The following is a 22,068-nucleotide window of genomic DNA, read 5'->3' on the forward strand; positions in this document are numbered from 1 at the left end:
GGACTCACGCAGTCGGTTGTTTTCAATCGAGTGGGGGGAAAGTGCGACATGGACGAACAGAAGTCACAGTACAGTGCCGTGCTTTTGATTTGCTAGACCAGAGATGGGAAAAGCTACCGACTGTGTCTTGCATTCCCGGCTGCCCTCTCCGTGCATGAACGGGTTGGGTTGGTTCGAGCTGCGCTTGGAAGGGTGCGTGTGTAAGTGATGCCAAGGGTACGTATGGTGCGCGAGGGCCGTCGCGGTCGTACTGAACTTCTCCACCCACACACAGCACGATACTGGAGAAATGGGATAGTGGCGGGCCGTGATCAGAATGCAAGATGCGTTTATACTTTTTCTTAGCTCTTTTACACGAAGAGATGGCAGCTATCATGACGGGTTTCAGCTGGAGAGGCCACTGGTGTTTAGGCATGCATGGTGGGGCCATGTCTAGCGGCAGCGTGGTGCAGATGACTAGTTTTAGCGCATGGCGGAGTACCATTAGAGGGTTGTGGCCAGCCAATGGACGGCCTGGAGTGCGTACAGGCCAAATCCCGACGGCAGCTTCAACAGTCTTGTAATGTCTTTAGCTTTTACAATGCACATGCAGGCGGCAGCTGTCAAGAAAAAAAAATACAGGATGCCTTATATCAACTAATGGATGCAAAGTCTCGCCAAACTTGTGTAGGCGTGTATCTATGTGTATGTACTTTTTAGCGTGAGAGAAGACCATGGCTTCAGAAGGCGGTGCGCTAACCATGCCCCTAAGACTCACAGCGAGCCACTATTAGAACGGCGCTGTATTACATCTCTTCTGCTTCCCCAGTCCTCACTGGCTGACGAACACCACCATCGATTTGTCTCTTCCCCATGGTCACTATTTTATGTACCATATGATCAGCTTTTTCTATTTCGTCATCACGGAACATCATGTCCGATATTCCCATGGTCACGCAGAGCACGAGGCCGGCCCTGCATGATGTGCATTTGCCATAATGCATCAAGCCGGAAGGATGGGAGACTGGGCTTCTTTGGTTCGGATCGTCTTCTCTTTTGGGCCCTTTCTCAGCTGCTCACGGTCGCCGGCCACAGCCCCCGCGCGTCGTGCCTTGCATGAGCGAGGTCACCTACATCCAGCCCGTGCGTGGCGGCTTATACGTGCCCCTTTTCGTCACTGTATTGCGTCTTCTCTCATCGCACCTTTTATTTCCGAGCTTGGCTTGGAAACATTACGCAAACGGGAGGAACAAAAAGTGCGAAGAAGTGACGACACAAGGAAACGTCGCGTTTTGGCTACTACCAGGCGGCCGACTTTCTGGTTTTGATACTCCCGTACACAAGCATCGTTTCCCCCCTTCTCTTGGGGCACATTCATGCATCGTTCAAGTATAGCCCGCGTGAGAGATGACGCCGAAATTCTTGCTAGCTTTACGGCATAAGAACACGAGTCAAAAGGCACAACGCCCGCGCCATATCCAAGGCAGACGACATCGACAGGCTGAAGCCCTCGCGCCGCCGTCGACCAAAAAAGGCAATGTGACAGGTCGGCAGTTGCTCATACTCTCTCTCGACAGATTTGTCCTCCCTCATCGCCGCGCCACCACCACACTTTCTCGACAAGGAAAGCTGCGCCACCGTAGATAGCAATCTTTGCCTCCCGTCGAGGGATCCCCGTGGCTCCTCCTCCGGCCGATGACACCAAAGCCTGCGACCTGAGCGTTGCACTCAGAACGGGTATTGTTGGCTGCGCACGCCCTCGCGACGAGTGCTGCTCATCTGTCCCCCTCTTTTTGTTGCCCCAAAACTGGACCGCCGTCTTGGCGAATGCTCGCTGCCCTCTTGCTCTCCATTGTCTAGTTCGGGATAGCCCACGGCACGGCCCACGTTTTTGCTTGTACTCCATCGTCCGCGCCATCGATTCTTCACCGTCGTAGTGTGTGTGTGTGGTGGTGATAGTGGCGGTGGGGGGTAACATGACCATGTGCTCCCCACCCATTCCCTGCTCTCAGTAGGTGAGTTGTGAGTTGTGACTGGCCGCGCGCGCGGTGCAAAGACCGATTTATTTCGAGCACAACGGGGGGTTGCGTTGCGATTCTGTCTCGCCGGTGGCTGGTCAGGCCGGCCGTGCTCCTGCTCCACCGACCACCAGTCAAGTCGCTTTTTCTGTAGCAGTGATGGGCAGCTAGCTATCAGTTCGTGGGCGCGGGAACAGGAATGGAAACTAACATTAGCTCGCGAGGAGGCTTGCATGTGCCCATCTTGATCAAAATGGCACAGGCGGCTGCTGCGTTTCCGCTTTTGCTCCGCCATCGTCTATATATGACCGCGCGGGCTCTCGCTCTCCCTTCATTCCAAGCTCATTGTCTGGATGAGACAAGGTTGTTTCTGTCGGTGGCAAAATATAAATACCATTTCTCAGATTATGGTAGAGACAATACATGCACCAGCACTCGCCTCTTTCTGCGTTCGCTTTCGCGGGGGTACATACAACTGAGCCATTCCTAACAGGCAACGCCACCACTTACACCAACTCCTTTGCTTTGGTTCAAGAGCCACTACACCCTTGAACTTCGCATCATAGTTACCCTCGGCCTTTTTCAGTTGATCAAAATTCTACCGAAATTCACCAACATGCCTTCACTTGCCAACATAGACTCCCGCCGTCAATCCTGGCCACCCACGCAGCTCCGCCTGGTCCGCTCCGTCTCCGCGAAGAGCATCGAGCCGCGCCCTCTCCTCGACGATATCGATGAGGATCCGCTCACCTACTTTCTCACCCCGAACCTGGACAACGATGAAGTTTGCTTCACTTCCGATGAGGACACCGAGGACGACGACGATGACTTTGACGCCGGCATCGAGGTTGCCGGCCATCCCCGCGACCTGGTCCGCAGCGTGAGCCCCTCGACCCTCGAAGGCCTCGGCAGGCCCCGCCGCGTCGCGTCGCCCGACTTAGACTCAGATGGCCTGATATCAGACGACGATGACGAGGAAAATGAGGACTATCTCCGCTACTTTTCCTCGTCGCCCGCGTCGCCGCCCCGCAGCCCCAGCGGGTTGCTCGGCGCTATGCCAAGGCACAGCTTCAGCAGCTACCCCTTTAGGCTTCGTCCGCGCAGCCCCGGGTTTAGGCGAGAGAGCGGCAGATCCTCCACCGCTTTTACGTCGTCGTCGTCGTCGTTTCCGGCACCCGCACGTCCATCGTCCACCGCCGCGGCGGCTATGTTTTACGGGCGAGCCCCTTGGGCCGCGCGACGCGGGCCTGACGCCCCGGCCGCCCGGCGTGTCAGCAGGCCTGGCCATCTGTGGCGCGAGCCGAGCGCGGATGTCTGGTCCATTGAGGAAGAGACGGCGGAGGAGCTGACGATGAGCGAGACGCGGGGACGTGGCGTCGCCAGGAGAGAGGGCGGCCGCGGCAGTGAGGCCGCCGAGGCGAAGCCAATTAAGAGAGTTCGGTTTGTGCTTCCTGGAGAGGAGTGATGTCACGATAGGAAGTGGGACGAAACATTAGTCAGATCTAGTGTGAGGTCTTGTTATTTTTTGGACGGAACTTTGCCCCTGCATATGTCCTGCATGTCTATGGCGTTTTGATGGTCATCGGACCGGGGTTATCTGTTTCTGGTCGGCCGGCACTACTGGCATCTTTCTTTACATTGTGTCGTTTCTTCCACTTCTTCTCCGCATCGCATCGGCGTTGGTGGGTGATTGGTCAAGTTATTACAGGCTGTCGGGTCCGCGACAGACCTCAAGGCTATGTTGCGTCTATTTTCGGCGTCTGGTGTCTTTGATAATTTCATTTTGATTCATCGTCCCAGCTCTGGAGGCTTTTTCTTCATCTCCCCTTTTTATCTAGCACACCACAGGCATGGTCATTCACAGTTCTCTTTCTTTTACTTTTAGGTTGCAGTTTCGTTGCCAGTATCACATAGGCACGCAGCTAATAGTCATTCCACACTGATTCTCAAATATCATCACAATTACCTTAAGACGGCCCGCTCAAAAAAAATCCAATGTGAAACAACAGTATCTTGCCCTTCATGATCGATTATCGATGCGAAGACTGTTTCTGCTCGTCAGACTACTGCTTACTGTATGCCAAAGAGTTGGCCCACAGGCGGCCCGGGGTAGTTTCGACTGGCGTGCCCGGGTCGTTGCAGCGTCCAGGCCACGAACTCTACTGTAAACAAGACGGGAATAAAAAAGGACCAGAGACATGAGAAGGATACCAGGATTACGCACTGTATGAGGTACGAGCATTGATATCTAAAATGAGTCTTGTTTTGCCAAAAACTACGCCCGCAGCTGTGCTTACAACGACTAACCTTGGCGACGCTTGTCTGGGTAAGATTTCCCGCTTCAGCGTCGCAGCACGACGCCCACTTCATGTCAGAAAATATTCCTCTTTGGGACAAATCAACAGCAACACTCCACAGCACTCTTCCTCGAGCTCATGATTGGCTCCGTCTGCTTTCCCGCCATGTGTTGCTAACTGTTGATCGGCCCCTATTCTCCACTCCCGCGCCGGCCGGGCAATGCGGTTGTGCGGCACCGAATCCTGGCTCTCACCAGCATATTTGGCTGATATCTTGAGTCTCCGCAGCCAGGATGTTGTTCTATTCCCCTTCTCTCCCCCTTCTCTCCCCCTTCTCTTCCACTTCTCGCTTGCCACCTGATTGGTCGTGGATATCTTGCACAGCCTTACTGGTGACGCGCCAGCGTGTGACACTTGACCCGACACCTTATCATACCGAGGCTGCAGCCTGAAAGAGCCTTTAAATGACCCTCTTCAGCCCAGTAAGATTCAAACTTCCCCGCTCTCAAGCCGCTTGAGCCTAGTCGGTTGACTTCATCCAACGCCCCTGGTGATATACTGGGGTCGGCCGCTCCTCATTCCTTCATCGCTGCCAAGAAACCCCCGCCACATTATCGTCTTTGCGTCATTTCGTGAATGAAATATATGTGAAATATCACCGGAGAATGGAGCGCCAAAGAGTCTATCGTGTCGTTGAAAGGATTGGGCATGGTTCGCCCGAGGTTGTCTTCACCACGGAAACGGTCGACAAGCCAGCACAGAAACCTCGTCAACGTCGCTGGACCCCCAAGGTCAAGACTGGCTGCATTACTTGTCGGTGAGTCTACCTTGCAACTTTTATCCACTTGGATGAGGCTTTTTTCTTGCCGCCACGGCCAGCAAGAAAAGTCGCAGTCGCCTCAGCTCAATGACTGACGCGTTTCTCTCGCAGCATCCGCCGCGTGAAGTGCGATGAAGGCCGACCCGAGTGCAAGAAATGCATTTCGACCGGGCGAAAGTGTGACGGCTTCGAGATTGCTCCAGAGACCGTCCAATGCTCCTCGCCCATCGTCACGCAATGCCTCCACGGGCTCACCCCCATCTACGGCCGGGCAACGGCGCACGAGAGGGAAATGTTCAACCTGTTTCGCACCAGGACGGTCACGCAAGTCGCGGGCGCCTTTTACCAACCGTTTTGGCACGTCGACGTGCTGCTGGCCGCGCAGACGCAACCGGCCATCTGGCACGCCAGCCTCTCCATGGCGGCCATGTACTCGTGGTTCAAGATACCGGCTGACGACACCCAGGGCCAGATTATACGGCAGGATCACTATAAGTTTGCGTTGCGGCAGTACAACGAGGCGATCACGCACATGGTAGCACTGGCGCGCCGCCAAGACGCGCGCTCGGCTGAGGCGCTGCTCATGGCCAGCGTACTCTTCACAGGCCTGAGCAGCCTGCGCGGCGACCCCAAGGAGGCCATGATGCATGCCAGCCACGGACTGCGTGTGGCGCAACAGTGGGAGTTTCTGGAGAGAACAGAGGGGGCGGCAGCCGCGGGCGGCCCGCAGCAGCAGGCGACGGAGCACATGCTGCCGACAAAGTCGCTCGTCGGCCTCGTCGACGGCTTCGAGGTCCAGTACATGTGGACGGGCGCACGGCAGCCTATCCTGCGGCGCAGTAGCATCCCGCGCGAGGTGCCCGTCGCCCCATTTCGCTCCGCGACCGAGGCGTGCTTCGAGCTGCAGCGGCTGGTGGGCGGGCTGCTGATGGCGGTCCGCAACGAAAAGGTGCGGCGGTCGACGACGACAACGACAACGGCGACGGCAGACCCGAGGCCGCAGCATCCGGTGCCTGATCTGCGGCAGCCGTATCGCCACGCCTTGTCAGCGTGGAAGGTCAAGTTTTCGCACCTCAAGTGGTCGCAACGGCTGCGGCAGACGGACCTCGACTGCGCGCTGGTGCTCGACATCTGGCTGTGCGGCGCAGAAATCGCATCGAGCATCGACCTCCGCCTATACGAGCTCGCGTGGGACAAGTTTGCCGCCAAGTTTCGCCGCATCGTCAAGCTCACGCAGAAGCTCGTCGCCGAGGAGGCGCTACGCGAGGAGCAGCGCGGGCGCCCAGTCTATTCCTTTTCGCCGTCGGTTTGCGAGCCGCTCTTCATGGTCGCGAGCAGCTGCCGCGACGGCGCGCTCAGGCGAAAAGCCATGTCGCTGCTCCGGCAGAGGCCCCGACGAGAGGGCATCTGGGACGCCAAGCTCATGGCGGCCATTGCGGAGGCCAAGATGCTGATTGAGGAGCGCGCCGTCGCGGCGGAAGTAGACGGCGCGGGGTGTGGGTGCATTCCTGGCGTTTACATTTGCAACACACATCGCGTATTCTTCATGGATATCGAGTTCTTACCGGAGAGGGCGGCGACGGCGGTCATGAAGACGCTGCACGACGTCACGATTAACTCGAAGGGGCAGGTCTTGACCATTACGTACTGAGATGGTAGCTGTGGCCCTAGGAATCTTGCCTCTGATATCTGCTCAAAGCTCGTCAAAACATCTTAGACTCGCAGTCGGGCTGGACTCACCGCCGAGTCTGCGTTGGCGCACAACCATTGCGTACCACAGCATCACGACAATGGAGATGAGCAAATTCAAGTGTAAATACTGCTATTGCCCTATTTTGCGTATATGGTTAATCAAGTAGCGCCAATAACGATAGCTATCAAGAATATATTCAGCTGTCATCATCTTACGAAGATCTCGAGTCGTGCGCTACAAGTGTTTTATATCCGTCTCGTGCCTCCAGCTTTCCTCGTCTCTCTTTCTCTGCTTGCGTTCTTCTCAGCTTCTGTCGGGCTCTTCTTTCTCTTCTTACCACTCTGTTCCTCTCATCCTTGTCTTTCCTCTCCTTATCCGCGTCTTTTTGCTTTTCGGTCGGTTCCGTGCTTGACATCTCATTGTTCCGGCCCTGCTGAGTCGTAGGCTTCGAATGAATGGACGTCCTCTGAAGATGACTGCTCGTAGTTATCGCACGTCGCTTTTTCTCTAACGGAACCGTTCCAATCACATTTGCTAGCACCTGGAAGCTCTCGGGATCAATGAACCCGCCCAACGAAAGAAAAGTAACAACTCACCGCAACGTGCCAGTACACGGCCGCCCCGCTTGTGTAGAGAACATATTCTCCAGGATTGTGGCTCGCGTTTGTGGCAGCTCACTGCGACGACTGCTGCTTAACGTCCCAACTGCGGCTCTTCCACCGTTGCACGACTTCCGCTCCCGGATACCGCGCTATCCACTCGTCGACGCGGTCCGTCGGCCAGTACTCGTATATATCATCTCTGGCCGCCTGGATCCTCGGATGCACAAACATGATCTCGAATCTTTCTTCATCACGGCACGCCTTCAGACACGACTTTTCAATCTGCTGTACGACGTGTCGTATGGGTTCAGCCGCTGCGGCGGATGCGGTGTCAGCACCACCACCCCGGTCCCGGTGCTGATAAACAGCGTAAATAGAACCGCACTGCGCAGGCGTTCTGAAGTCGTGGCGGCAGGCCGGGTCCGACTTGTTCATCAAGGAGCCCATGGCCTGCGTGAGGCCGATGTTATCTCGTGTCTGCTTTATGGAGATGCGTAGAAGCGCAAACCATCCACTAGTTTGACATGAAGAATTCCGTGACTGCCGAACGTGAAAAGGGTGCGAAGCGTTGTTGTTACGCTGCCAGATCACAGCATGAGAGTGATTGTGTTGATGAATTGCCTATCTGACCGTGCTGGCTTTGCTGTTTATGCACGCGATTGTCCAGAGGGCCGTTCTTCTGATCATCGTACCGTCTACCAGCAAGCCCGTTACGTAGGTTTGCGTTTGCTGTTATTGTCGTCTGTTTGAGCTAGGCGTTTGCTCATATTTTTTATCGGTTCAGGGAGCAAATGGCGGACTGGCTACGTCTCGCACTCGAAATTGGATATCATATATTGAAGTGGCAGTTAGTAGTCGTCTGTCGATTTGATTGTATATCAAGACGCTGGACTATTTGGCGGCATTGTAGTCCTGGTGGCGTGGTCTGGCGATGACGAGGCAGAATTGGGCACCAAGGACTTAGCTCCCGGACAGTTAGTGGACTCGAACAGATTCTCCATGTCCTCCTGTAGGATATTTGGGTGTCGTTTAAAGATGTTTATTCTATTACCATTCGTGAATGCTCTACGTGTGTCGTGATGCCTCATTGTGTTTGATAAGGCTAGGCCTAAACCAAAGTGAAAAGCATAGATTGTAGCAACCATCTTCACTCCATATCAAACTCTGCAGAAACTACATCTGAACACAATACGAGATCGTATCTACCTCGAAACAGTTCTGCACAATACGCAACCACTAGCAAACTCTTGACTTAGGCGTAGCATAGCAACCTAGCAAAAACCCGGCAAAGCAACATAGCAGAGCACTAAACAAGGGAGAAGTCTCACCAATGCAGCGCGAGTGCGCATACTCGGAAACTCCGCCTGCATGTTTAAACTTTACAAGCGAGAATTCGAATACGAAGTCCACGTCCACACAACCCCGAAGGTTTCCGATACAGATCCGGCGGGTCAGTACAAGCACGACAAATACTGCTACTAGTATCTCCTGTACCGTGTATGCCAAGCTATTTTTACGTGCTGTCGACGAGGTCGTCGGTTCTGCATTCTGCTTCCGACTGCCCGCGTGCCAAGGGACCAGATAACCCCAGGATGAATCCCCATGTCTGTTCAACTGAAACTTAGGACTCATTCGGCAGTGAGTAATGGTTGTGTTAGATAAGAGAAACGGTTTAAAAATAGCATATAATATCTTGCTTGAGGGCAATTATTCACCGCAACAAAGTGGCCTGCGCCGCGCGCCGCGGAGTCTTTTCATTTTGCATCTTCTTTTGGATTAATTCAATTGAACAAATTTCAATAGTCTCGTCAATCTGAAACATGTTGAAAGGAATACTATTGCGTCAACCCAAAAATTCGCCGACAAATGAGAATGCATACGCCCTCCCTCCAAGTAGCAAGTCAATAAGCTGGTGGGCACCAGCAAGTGCGCATACGTAACATCGATGAGGCGCAGTTACCCATATTTACCACCACAGTGACGAACATTCGGAAGGACACTTGAGTCAATCAACACCCCTATATCAAACTCCCGAAATTAGGCTATAACAATGACAATCTACGGAGTACACTTTTTACCAATTACAATTTATCATGACAGATGTATGGCGTTCTCCGGGTACGCAAGGGCATTGTTGGAATTTCTCGGCATCCACCTACGGCATCCACCCACACATTCTTGCATACTACATATTAATAACCCTTAAGCATGAACCTGTGACCCATGTAGAATCATCAGCTGCGGGGATGACTACTTTGGCAAGACAGGGAGGTCTGACGTGAGCAATAGTGTCGGTGGCAGCAATGAGAGAATTTCATTGACTTCTCCATGCAACGCGCACTGACGACACGCCGTTTGCCGACCTGCAAAGTCGTTTGGTTGCTCCCATACTACAAGCTCTTGATTATCAGCAACTATCCTGCATGCTTCTGAGCAAGCTAGCAATCAGCTGCCGTGCTTTGCCTGGTGCTGCAACAGCCTGCACAATATCTGTTCGCCAGCATCACTTTTCATAGTTTGTTACCCAGCTATTGCATGTACTGAATTCAAGATAGCATAATTCGTATCATGTGTTGCTATCGAAAGCTGCTGCTAATTACATCCATCATTTTCAAGAGGGTTGATTTTCACGATAGTGTAGCATTGACCATATCATTATGATCGGTAAATTGTACCGGATAAAGCTATTGAACTACTTTTGCTTAGTTGAGCTTGTACAAAAGATTACTTGATCTATTTCTAAATACAATATCAAAAAAAGCTTGATCCGAGTGTATAGGTGTTTATCTAGGTACTTTAACCTTCCTTTTCTTACTTCTCCAAAGGTATTCTTTCTACAACTACCTTTTCATGACCATGTTTATCAGAATAAAAAGGACAACTGCTCGCAGGAATGAAAGCTGGCCCAATCCATACAGCCAACCCTGCCGGGCCTCGTGGCGTAGACATGCTTTCTTCTTGCTTTACCCAGTACGGCAATGAAACGGAGCTTTCTTTCCTCTTGTGTGTCTTTAGATAGCCCTTTCTTAACGGTCTACCGGCGTTTCGCCAGCTTGATTACTGATCGCAGGGCTTGTGTCAGTCTCTGGCATGGATTTCCATCTTTCAGCTTGAGGAGCGTTGTTCGCTAAACGAAATCGGGCATATTGGCTGGCTCTGGTTAGAATGTCACAGAAACTACACTATATCCAGGCGGGTATAGAGAAGCGCCAAAAGACAAGAATAGCAAAGTGATGTGAACGGCGACGCGCGGCTCGATTATGGCAGACATGGCTGCTACTATAAAATAGAGACTCAAGGTCATCAAATCATTATCCTACCATAGTGCAATCCATCAAATAAAACCGATTTTGATATGGCTTTGTAGCCCCAATAAAAATCAAGTATTTCCAAGCAATAGGGGAAAGTCCCAAAGCAAATTTTCCGAGAACAAACCAAATCAAATCCCAGTGAATAAAGCAACCTCATATTACAGTCCCTGTCCAGGGTGATTCGGTTGAATCAAAATCAAATCAAAAACTCCCTTCGCCTTGCTTAAATCAAAATGCTGTGTTCGCTGACCCATGTATCTGGTGGTCCGTAAGGAATGTATGTATATATGCTGATGGTGATGGTCGTTACAGCGTCGTAAAAAGGAGTGTCTAATGTTGGGTATCATTGCCGTATTAAGGAAGGTCGGATGAAATGTATCCTGGTGGTATCATAAGGAGTGTGGCGCGTATTATGTATAATACGTTGGCGCTGTGGGCAAGGAGCGTGGTCGAGATCAACTCGAAAGGAGTGCCGTGGCGTGGTTGTATAGTATAACCAATCGGTCCGTGGTAAGCGAGTGTGGAAGGAGTGTGGTGTACATGGTGTCCTTGCAAATTGCAGAAGATCAATTGCCGTGAATGCAACAGAAATAGAGAATCGAATTCCGTCTCGGGTGAAAGGGTGTCAGCTAGGTGGCTCGTCCTTTGCCCTTTGGGTCCTGCTCGGGCACCAGGGGTGCTTGAGTAAGAGGCGACGGCGGGTGAGGCCCGGACGAGACCGAGGGGTTGTGGCGGTGTCGAAATTGCACGGGTGAGCTGGTCGAAGGCATCGGAGACTCGGGTCGAGGAAGCATGGTCAACATGTCCGAGTTGTAACGGGACATGTCGCCAGCATAGGGCGGCGCGCGCATGGAGGAGGCGTCCTGGTGAGACGATGCATAGGTAGAGTGGCTGGCCAAAGAGGGGCTCGGGTTCCTGAGGTAGAGAGAAAACGTCAATCCGAAATGGTCTTTGCCGGTATAGAGGGCGCCGGTGTGAAGGGCGAGGGGTACCTTAAATCCACACCGGTTGGTTGGGAGTGACGAACCCGACTCCGTAGTTGAATTGCGAACCGCCGAGCATGGGCGAGTGGCCAGGCTGTAAATTGTGCATGTCAAAGGCTGCATATTCCTCGGGGTCGCTGTAGGCGACGGAACCCTCAAAGGTGGATGAGGCGGGAGAGTAGGCCACAAAGGAAGGCGAGGGAACATTGAGGTACTGGCCAGCAACAAAAGGCGAAGACATCATCATGGGACTACCCTCGGTAGGCACAGCGACGGCATTGTTGAGCATGGGCATCTCATCGGCGCTGTAGCTAAAAGCAGGGCTGTTGTACATGTATGACTCGGTTCCGACAGCCATGGCAACTTCGTCGTGAGCAACGTGAAAGTTAGGAGGATTAAACTGAGGGAACGAACGGGTCCTCTCGGGATTGGCCCAGCCCATGCGAGAACGGAACTCGGTGACGGTGTCAATGGGGAATTCCATCAAGGTTAGAGGAGTGTGGGCGCTTTTGGGAACGCCAGCAACGTTCATAGACATGAGGCGGCGGGCAATTTCCTCAACAGGCAGGATGGAGAGGGAGCCAAAGTAGGCAGCACCAATCTCGGGAAAGAGGCGTTCCATGAGGAGAGCCACAGTATAGAGGTGGGCAATGACGACGAGAGAGTTAGCAGAACCACTGTAATTCTGCAGGTATCCGACGGGCATCCAAAAGAGCCAGGTGCGTAGAGGCTGGAGGCGCTCGTACTGCTGAGCAATAGAAAGGCTAGGGCTTATCTTACGAGCACCCTTGAGGAAACCAATAAGATGCTGAATCTGAGTCGTCTCTTCCCCGTGCTGACGAAGATGTGACTCGACCTGTTGAACCTGGTCCAGTGTGCGCTGGAAAGCGTCGAGATCGGCCTTGCGCGGCTGGCTAGGGCGATGCTCGGGATCGGGCGAGGCGGGAGCAGTAGGGAAAGTGCAGCTTTCGGCGATGAAGTCGGTGAAAAGGGACTCGTGTTTCCAGGGTTCCATGGCGTCGATGACTGTAGAAGTGCCTTGCATGAGCTGAGTCCAGCTACGCCAGTCGTTAGCCTGCCAGGATAAGACGAGAGAGGCAGCGAGGATGGCATCTGAGGTTTCGCGAGAAAACGAGCCAATAGCAGCGTGGAGACCGCTCAAGGCAATACCGCGGTGTTCAAAAGCCATGTTACTAACACGGCGGCAGTCGGTGAGAAAGGCAATGTGCATGGCGGAAAAGGCGAGGAGGGCATGCATGACGTAGGGAGTATTGGCGCCAATCTGGAGAAGAGTTGGGATATGGCGAGTCCAAAGAGTAAAGTTATTGGCATCCATGGCAGCAAGCTGCTGGTAGAGAGCGGCGAGATGGTAAATGAGACGAAGGTTTTCGACCGAGTAGAGCTGAGCAATGGGGGCCGGATAGAGACCGAGGGAAGGAAAGGGGAAAACACCGGTTCGCTGCCACTCGGCAATGTCAGCCTCGATCTGAGGAGTCCACATCAGATCAGGCTTATCGGGAGTGGCGGATCGCTCAGGCTCGGGAGTAACCTGCAAGTCATTGTAAGGGCAGCGAATCTTATGCTTGGTGCAGTTGCGGCACTGAGGAAAGCTCTCGTCGCAGCGAATGTGACGGCGTTTGCAGGTTTCACAGCCCTTGCGAGACTTGGTGTGGGAGCGGCGAGGAGGACCACCACCGGGACCGGCCATTGTGTTGAAGAAGAGACTGTTCGAAAAGCGAGAGACCTGGAATTGTCAGTAAAGTCATGAGAAGCTCGCAGTGAGGAAGCAGACGGACGGAAATAATAGACCACAGGCAATGAAGCTGTAGTCAAGAGTAATAATGGATAGTTCTGAACTAGACGGTGTGAAGCGTGCAGTGACCAAGAGCGTCAGGGCAAACAGACACAGAGCGAGAAAATCAAGTCGGCGGAGTAGCAGAGAACCAAGGTGCCGAGAAGATCAAAGAAGAGTCTCTGAAATACCTGCTGTAGGCAGAACGAATCCAAATTTTCGAAAATAAGAGGTAGCGATCGTAAGTGACTTGAAGTCGGTTGTTGCGGAGGTGGAATTGACGTATCCAGCAAAATGAATTGTGGAATGTTGGGAACCGGGAATCTGGCGGTGCAGAGTAGAGTTGAACAGAAGAGGTTACAGAAGGTAGATTGAAATGTGCATCTAGAGGACACTGGTGGAGTGTAGGCGGTCTTGGACTGGCGACCTTGCCCTCGAGGTGAAATTGGCCTTCTTGCTATTCTTTGGGGGCGAGAAAAGGCTCGTTTGCGACAAATGTAGACAAACAAGCGTATTTTTGGAGCGGTAGAGAGGCTGAATTCGGTCGAGAAACAAAGTAATAGTTGTTGGAGACGAAGACAGCGGAGAGGAGGATGGTTGGGCGGTTGACGGTGGGCAACAAGCGCGGAGAATCAAACAAGACACTGATAAGCGAATGACAGGAGTCAACGAGGACTTCCTAGGAGCGAGAGTAAGAGGAGCGAGAGTGGGAGGAGAAAGCGAAGGTGTGAGCCAGCGATGAAGCTTGAAGATGGATATGATGGGAATATCAGGCGAGGTGGGAGGAAGAGGATGGGGGGACGAGGATTGTTAAATAGAAACAGTGGAGTGGTGGTGGTGGTGGTGGTGGTGGTGTAGAGACGTAGGTGGGTGGTATTAGGTGCTATGGCAGACGGGCAAAGTGGGCAGTGTGCGTTTGGAGAGGTGGAAGAGGGGGCGTGTGTGGGTGGTTGGGGGGAGGGGTGTGCTCAAGGTAAGCTGGCAAGCTGGCAGCAACGGACGAAGAGGGGGGTCCTTGGCAGGTTGGGCTGGCTGGCTGGCTGGCTGGCTGGCCATCAGGTAGTGGTAAGCAGGCGACGAATCGGTGCTGCTACAGGTATTGTACCTGTGCATTTGTTACATATCATGATATGATTCGGTATTACTTGCTGCAAGCCTGCTGGTGCGCTGTTCGACCTACCTATCTACTAAGGCACGCACCTCTCTCTGTATAACGGCATACCTTAGCACCTTGCTGGTGCAGGCCACAGCGGATCCCTGTGCATCGCATGTCTGAAGCATGAACCCTGTGACGACAGCCGAGGGGGTGTCAAGGGTGATGGAATGGACAGCCGGAAACCTTGCACAGCGCACCCACGCGCTACAGTGTTGCAGCTCCAGCCAGCCAGCCTGCCAGCCTGCCTGCCAGCCCCAAGGCAGGGCGTATCTTTTCGTCTCCAGAGGGGGGGTGTGTCGGGCGCCTTGTCAAGATGGTGGAGCCGACGTTCTTTTGGGGGGTCATCAATTCTGGTGAAGGATAATAGTAATGAGAATGCATTAAAAAAAAATCCGCCACTAAATCTAACCCGCTCTTTTGACTGACCGACAGGGCAGCTTGGTCAAGTGGGTGGTCCTTTTGTTCCCACCGTACCGCGTACCGTACCGACAAGCCTGAAAAACAGGCGCGGCGTGGACCAGGGCACATTATCAGGCCTGCCAGTAGAAAAGCAGGGCTACCAAAATAGAAACGAGAGTGGACAGGTCAAACGTCTAAATAAATGGTTCAGGTACTATTTGTTTTTTCCTTATTCATCTATACCCCACGATGCATATCCGTACTATTCCATCATCTCTTCCTCGTTGGGTAATCTGCATCATGTTTCTTCACCCTCGGGCCATGTCTCGCTGCGCTCCATCTAGCCGAATTTGCATGTCGACGACGGGAGGGGCACGTCGCACAAGAGACGGCTGCTCTCCACAGCCATTTAAGTAGCATAATTTCAGGATAAAATGTACACAATTCATCGGAGCACCATGCCTCAGTAACGAGGGTTACAATGATTCCAACGCAAGAGGAGGATTTTTTTATTGCCTTGTCTGGTCGCTTGTCGCTAGCCCTCTTCACAATGACGCACATTTCAGTTGCGGGTCAAACACACCAGACACATCCGCACCGCACTCTAACTTCTCCAACTTTTGGCAGGCTAACCAACTATAACTAGTCAAGCAGACGAGACAAAAATAACTTTTTTTCATTTTTGCGCCATGTCACTCATTGTCCCATCTATCAACTAGTTAGCCACCCCCGCCTAAACCAAACTTGACCTAAACCGCCCAACAACTCCAACTGCTAGACCCAAGCAGGCGGCTCGCGTCCACAACGCTGGCCGGGGAACTCGTTTTCTCTTGCCTGCCGAACGGTCTACTCCAAAATTATATGAAGAAAATAAAATAGAACGAAAACAAAAAGAAGCGAAGAAGAAAGGCACCAGCCCACCCTTGCCCGCTCCTTCGGTCGGCCCTGATTACCTGACCGGTGGCCAAGACTCCTGGTAGTTAGCTACCTTTTCTTAACACCCCCATTTTTGTCTCCATGTTGCGCTTTTGCCCAAGCACACCAATGGTAGCATGTTTTTCATCTTGCCTTCCAGGTCCGCGAAGCACAATCTTGCGCCTTTACTCACAATCGGCCAGAAGTTGCCGCCACCACCCACATCTGACGTACCGCGGCAAAGGCCTTGCCTGCATGCGCGAGACGCCCCTTGCACGCACTACCGAAATTGCCGTTGCGGCTTATTCATGGCAGCGTTGCACTCACAACGACTCGTACCTTTTCCTCTTCTTCTTGTCTTCCTTCTTCTTCTGCTTTGCCAGAGTGTAGCCGCAACTGCTTCGTAGAGTACTGTTCAATCTCGAATCTTGCGAGACCAAAATTGAGTTAGACTGCCGGAAGTCTGTAGCACTCGCTCCCTCAATATCCCTTTGCTCGATACAGTGTACAACCGCGGCACCACCCATCGCCCTCCAAATCACCGTCGACTTACACGCCAATCAATTACATATTCCGTCCTGCCACGTCAGACAAAGTACCAGGTACCCCAACCCATGGCTACCGCCCTAGTCGAGTATTCCCACTCCGCGCACCCTCGTCGTCCTACTCCCCATTGCTGAGTCACACAACTTTAGCATCCCATCACAGCTACCAGGATCCTTCATTAGAAGCGAGGAATCCGCTCCCCCCTCCCCTCTCCTCTCATCCCTCCCTCCCCCAAAAGGGGTCACGAACTTGGTCACATTTTACACTTTTTAGAGCGCGTCTATTCGTAAAGGGCCAACGGCTAGCAATCCTCGTATGGGCAGGAATGGAGGGTCAACATGCTGCTGCGCCTCCACATGGCCTTGATTCATTTGGTCGCGAGATCCCTTGGCAGCAATGGAGGCTCTAAAAAGGGTTCCGAGCTGGCAAGTACAAACTTTGCCGCAATGACACTTCGGAGAGAAAGGGGCATGGAGGGCGAAAGGTGGGGTCTCCTTCAACGTTGCGTGGTTTCCTGATGATGACTTTTAACTAGAGAACGAAGAGCAAGTTGAAAGATGCCCAAGTTGTCATTGCCATCCAATAGCCCATACGCCCCTCCCCCCCGCCAGCAAGCGGCCAATAATGGCACTTCGCTCTCTCTGGCGGGGATCGGCCAGTTGGGGCCGAAGACCAACTAGTTTGCCTAATAAGTGCCCTTGTTGCGCTCGCTGCCCGCGTGACCCACGCAAGCCGATAATAGCAGCCACTCCCACATGCGCTTTTCGTCATGCCAAGGCCTTTTTCTTGCTCTTGCTCTTTCTCTAGTGCCGTGTTCTTCACAGGCCAAAAAATGCGATTACTCGCTCCTTAGGTCAAACGACAGTCGCCAATACTTCTAGTGGCAAATGTCATGGGGCTTTTTTTTTTGTTTAGCCTGAATCCCTTAATTCGCGACTTTGTGAGCAGTCAGCCATCCATCTTGCGGCCTTGGTCGAGGGATTGGCTTGTGCGTGTGTCATTGGCGTCAAGTCATGAAATCCAGCGTCAACCAGTATACAGCAGGGCGCCATTAAATAGCATAGACTGATATTGTCTGAGTATGGCCATGTGCCCACTGGAAGCTGGCGGAGGGGCCGGGCGGGTGCCTCGCACACACGGCAATGTGTCCAGGGTGCGCGAATGTCTCCATTTCCTGGTTATTGTTTTTTTTCCTCTTGCTTTACCCTACCCTTTCACTGAATTCTTATTTTTGCCCATGTCTCTGGTACTGCGAACCCGTGGGCTGCGCAGGCAACACCACCGATGCCGCTCTTCACGCAGCTCCACGAGCCTCTTTTGCGGCACAAACAGCTGCGCTGTCCAAAAATAGAACATACACGCAACCGCTAACCACACACATGCACAACTAACACGGCTCACACACCGTAACTACCACAATGTACCAGCTTACCAGCCATCGATGCAGCACTCCAATTCCACAACGCTGCGTGCGTTGGATAGCGGGCGTTCCCCCCTCGCTCCAAGTGCCGCTCGCTGCGTCCACGTTGCCATCGAATCCTCTCTATCTACTCTTCGACCCATTTTCGTCATGTAGCCTGCGGCGTCTCCGCCTCGGCTGATATGTATTAGAATGGCCAAAATCGCCAGGATTTGTAACTGTCCGCCTCTACAGAAGCGTGATCCCCCGAGACCCCCATCAGCGGGCCAGCGGCGGACACACGGAAGCGGAGCGGTATCGCTCACCGGGGGGGCCAATACTTACTGGTAGTAGCTGGTGGGAGTAGCGACTAACTTTTTTGACAAGTCAGCAACCTTGTCTGCTCTGCTATAAAATACAACGGCAGCATGACTTGCTTGTATTATCGAGTAGTGCCGTTGCCCATTCTGCCAGCCCCTGCCCTTAACAGATGCCGCGCGATCTAGAACTCTGTCTGTCAACGTCATTTTTCATCTAATAATTTGCGAAAGGGATCGGTGGTTTGTATCGCCGACCCGCCTATCTGGGTCGTCTGTAGAGACGCGCAATGAAAATTGTTTGCCGCGCTGTTGAACACGACTCGAAATGAGTATTTCGGGACCCAGTCTGTTAAAGTAGTTGTTTCATGTTCTGTTCTTCCCTTGTCGCAGTTGCCCACCCATTTGTGGCTCTACATCATTCGAGATGTCAGACGAACACAGAACGGCCCATCTATTGTTGGTATTTGTGCCATCAAAGACGCCGTGTTGAAAGCCTAATAACTAATCAATTCGATTCAGAGTCTTAGCAGCAATTCAGCGCTAGGACGCCGCTTCTTTTCTTTTTGCAACAGCGCTGGCTCGCATATCGTCGCTGGCCGACGGATAATTATAGGCGTGCGTGCTGGGGTGTAACCATCCGTGTCGGTCAAGTGATCAACCGCGCCTGCGCCTGAGTTTGTTATCCCGATAAGTCAGTCGGCACCCTCTACTAATCCACTTGCTAGCAGTGGCCCTCCGTGAAGCTCGTCCGAGGTCATGTACATTTTGCTCCTTGAGAAGAATCTCGATGCCGTGACTTTGTCTACTTGGCGACAGAATATGCGGATCCTGTCAGTGCAAAGACGCTCTGGAGGGGCTCCGCCTTTGATCGACATCTCCTCCGCAGCCATAGAAACTCGCTCTGTCAAAGCCTCTGCTGGCTCGAGACCACCCAAACATGTCCAACAAAGATTGCAATCAGCTATTCAGTCGGATCCCATCGGATCCCATAGCACAGCCAGCAGCTATTGGTTAGCGTGTAAGCCGAGCCGACAGGGCCAATGGGCATCACAGATACCGACAACTACAGTGGAGTCATACTAGCAGATCAGCAACAGACTTTGCTTTTTTCACCACTAAGCTTTTTTCTACCCGAGTTGTGGCTCACGGCTCTAAAACCACTGGGAGGCTGGAGAATGTGGCACCGCCCAGCACGTTGTCTCGTCCGAGAAGCAGACCACGACCCTTTTTTGCACTCTGGTGGGGCATCTGCAATTGCTTTTTCTTTCTTTGAATTAGATCTCATGATATCATTCTCTAGTTCGTCTTTGCCAAGCCGTGCAGACGTCTGCGCTACGACCAAAGGAGTCATAGGAATTGCAAGCCGCAAGTCATTTTAGCGCCAACGATGGATGGCAAGGTGCGAAGTGGAGGTCAACACAAGGGGAGAGTCAGAGGAAGACGGGCGACTTTTTGGTGCTTCTGCACAGATTGCGGTTTGTGAGAATGGGAAGCGGTCAAGAGGCCCTGCCAATAGATGTAGCCGCAACGCATGATGGAACCTGCTCGGCGGTCATGGCCGAGACGACTAACTATGAATGGATGGCATCGACAGCCCCAGCACCAGTCAAACCGTAACCAGTTATCACTAGCGATTATAGCGATTGCTCCTCCCATCGGCGGCAGGCAACAAGTGTACTCTACTTCGTTCCGGCTGCGACGGCCGCTTTTTCGGGCTTCCTTGACACGTTTCTTGAGAGGCTCTGCCGCATATTCACCACCGGCACCGGAGAGGCAAGCACCTTTTTCAACGCTGACCCTCGAACCCCTGTGACTTAAGAGCCCTTACTGAGCAAATGGAAGCCTTTCTCTCTTGCCCGCCCCAATAAAAGAACTTTTTCAAAAACATGTCGCCGTACTTGGTAAACGAGGCAAAGGAGCGACTAGTCAGGGTCCTCCCCCCGGTTTGCAGGGGACGGGCAGGACGGGCCACCCTCGAGGCCTGTTCCATGACGGAGACCCTTTTTTCCTATACTCAAACCCCAGGCCCAAAAGGATTGCGGCTCACATTCTTTAGTCCTTTCTTGCCCTTTCCCTTGCCGACGCCAGATCTCGTGAATGCCCACCGGAAATCTCGTGTCCCGAATTGGCATCTTGTTTCGGCCATTGCCCATTACGTGGACCCTTGTTCCTACCCGTTGGCCCCCAGCATGGCCTGCGCAGGAGTAGCAACATCCCTTCGAGGTCATGCGCTTAAACTAGGTGATAAGATGGACTCACCGTCAGCGTCTCGGATCAGGAATCGGCAACTCATTGGTTTCACGGCTTCTGTAGCTACAAAGAGCAAACTCTCTTACATTGGGCCGTGCCAGCGCCTCCCGATTACCTTCCTGATCTGTGCTGGGACAAGAGTAGTGGACGCGCGTGCTCTCTCCATTCTGTGCCATTCTGTGAATAACATCTTTATTGCCCCTGGTCCTCTCCACTAAGAGGGGGGGGCTGCCACTTCGTAGGTCATCCGCGGGAAAAAGGTAGCATGGTCTCCAAGAATCAGTACTCTCTTCATTTCCATTGCGGTTCCTCCAGTTTGTCTACTTTCTTGATATAATTCTTCTCATAGATTGACCAGCCGGTTTTTGCTTCTTGTGAAGAAATGGCATGGTCATGGAAAGCCTCCCGCATGCGTTTTGCATGACAAGCCCCATGGGCAAAGATCAGATTCCAGTCGCTCCTGCGGCGGCCTTTGTTCTCAAACAGCATCTGCCTCAGAGGGCTGGGAATCTAACTACTGATCATACTCCATAATTGCCTCACAGCAAAACTATGCCTCAGTCGGCCGAGCTACAGTAGCGTTGGCGGAGGGGGTGAGGGTGGGCGGCGGCTTGAATCCCGTAGCTTGGCAGGTGGTGGACCAAAAACATGGCGTATACACTGTTTTCCACCCATGATTAGCGGTGTTGTAGGTAGACAAGCGCCATATTTTCTGTCCACCGGGTGCCTGGTTGCCTGCTTCAGAGGTTAGCTCTGCTAGCGTGTCCACTGGCAAGTGCTGGATATTGTGTCGCCTAGGTACGTGACTGCCCGTTCATTTGTTTGGCCTACTCTCTCTCGATCTTTGTCACACCGAGTTCCATCTTCCCAGACTTGATCCCGTAATAAATTCACCGGCACGGCTAGATGCTACTTATTGCTCACCGCATTAACCTGCTACGTCATACGGTACGGCAGCCAGCCTAGTCGACTTGCACTTGGTTTGGCCCTAATTCTCACCGTAGCAAAAGTCCGCCGACGCGAGGCACCTAGTCAATCATCCAGTATGCCGATTCCACCTCGACTATCTCTTTCGAACTCTGATATGGCAAATCGTGATCAATCTAATTGGTCATGTGCAATATGAACGAACTGCAAATCAACCCCGGCGCTATAGACTCCGCAGCTTCGCTGCCAGTTGCCTGACTAGGAAATAACGGATCACCGCACCCGTCGGATGAGAGAATCCATTGTGCTGGAAGGAAACTAATTTGAATTGTTGGAGCAGGATTGCTTAGTCTTTTACTTGTGCGTGCATAGTAGCCTCATTCGGCAGAAAATATGGGGGAGGGGTTGGCCCATTCACTCTGTTACCTCCGTCGTCTATTCGACCCGTGGTGCAGCAACAGGGAGTGACGTATCTTTTCCCTCCTCCGACAGCCGAACTCTGTCCATAGCTCTGGGGTGGCAAACTAAGCAGGGCTGTGCCCGGCCCTCATGGCGCACAGCATAGTTAGGGATGGCACGCTGGCTGTTCGGTCTGTGTGCTGGAGGCGAAAATGGAACGTTTCATGCCGACTTCCCCGTTCCCTTGGTCGCAACTAAAACA

At 52.8% G+C, this 22,068-nt stretch overlaps 4 protein-coding genes across 4 annotated transcripts; 2 read left to right on the forward strand and 2 right to left on the reverse strand.

Moving 5' to 3' along the window:
- Positions 1 to 2,613: 2,613 nt before the first annotated feature.
- Positions 2,614 to 3,462, forward strand: BBA_00858 (uncharacterized protein; the record flags this gene model as incomplete). The annotated part of the gene is made up of 1 exon (XM_008595955.1): positions 2,614 to 3,462. The coding sequence occupies one exon, from the start codon at positions 2,614 to 2,616 to the stop codon at positions 3,460 to 3,462; it is 849 nt and encodes a 282-aa protein (XP_008594177.1).
- Positions 3,463 to 4,959: 1,497 nt separating this feature from the next.
- On the forward strand, positions 4,960 to 6,765 carry BBA_00859 (Putative Zn(II)2Cys6 transcription factor; the record flags this gene model as incomplete). Its single annotated transcript, XM_008595956.1, has 2 exons — positions 4,960 to 5,111; positions 5,226 to 6,765. The coding sequence occupies 2 exons, from the start codon at positions 4,960 to 4,962 to the stop codon at positions 6,763 to 6,765; spliced, it is 1,692 nt and encodes a 563-aa protein (XP_008594178.1).
- A 716-nt stretch (positions 6,766 to 7,481) lies between these two features.
- On the reverse strand, positions 7,482 to 7,856 carry BBA_00860 (uncharacterized protein; the record flags this gene model as incomplete). The annotated part of the gene is made up of 1 exon (XM_008595957.1): positions 7,482 to 7,856. One exon carries the CDS (start codon positions 7,854 to 7,856, stop codon positions 7,482 to 7,484), a length of 375 nt encoding a protein of 124 aa, XP_008594179.1.
- A 3,493-nt stretch (positions 7,857 to 11,349) lies between these two features.
- BBA_00861 (C6 transcription factor) lies at positions 11,350 to 13,411 on the reverse strand (the record flags this gene model as incomplete). The annotated part of the gene is made up of 2 exons (XM_008595958.1): positions 11,350 to 11,583; positions 11,726 to 13,411. 2 exons carry the CDS (start codon positions 13,409 to 13,411, stop codon positions 11,350 to 11,352), a joined length of 1,920 nt encoding a protein of 639 aa, XP_008594180.1.
- Positions 13,412 to 22,068: the final 8,657 nt, after the last annotated feature.

The sequence above is a fragment of the Beauveria bassiana genome (assembly GCF_000280675.1).
Source record: "Beauveria bassiana ARSEF 2860 unplaced genomic scaffold BBA_S00002, whole genome shotgun sequence".
Lineage (NCBI taxonomy): Eukaryota > Fungi > Ascomycota > Sordariomycetes > Hypocreales > Cordycipitaceae > Beauveria > Beauveria bassiana.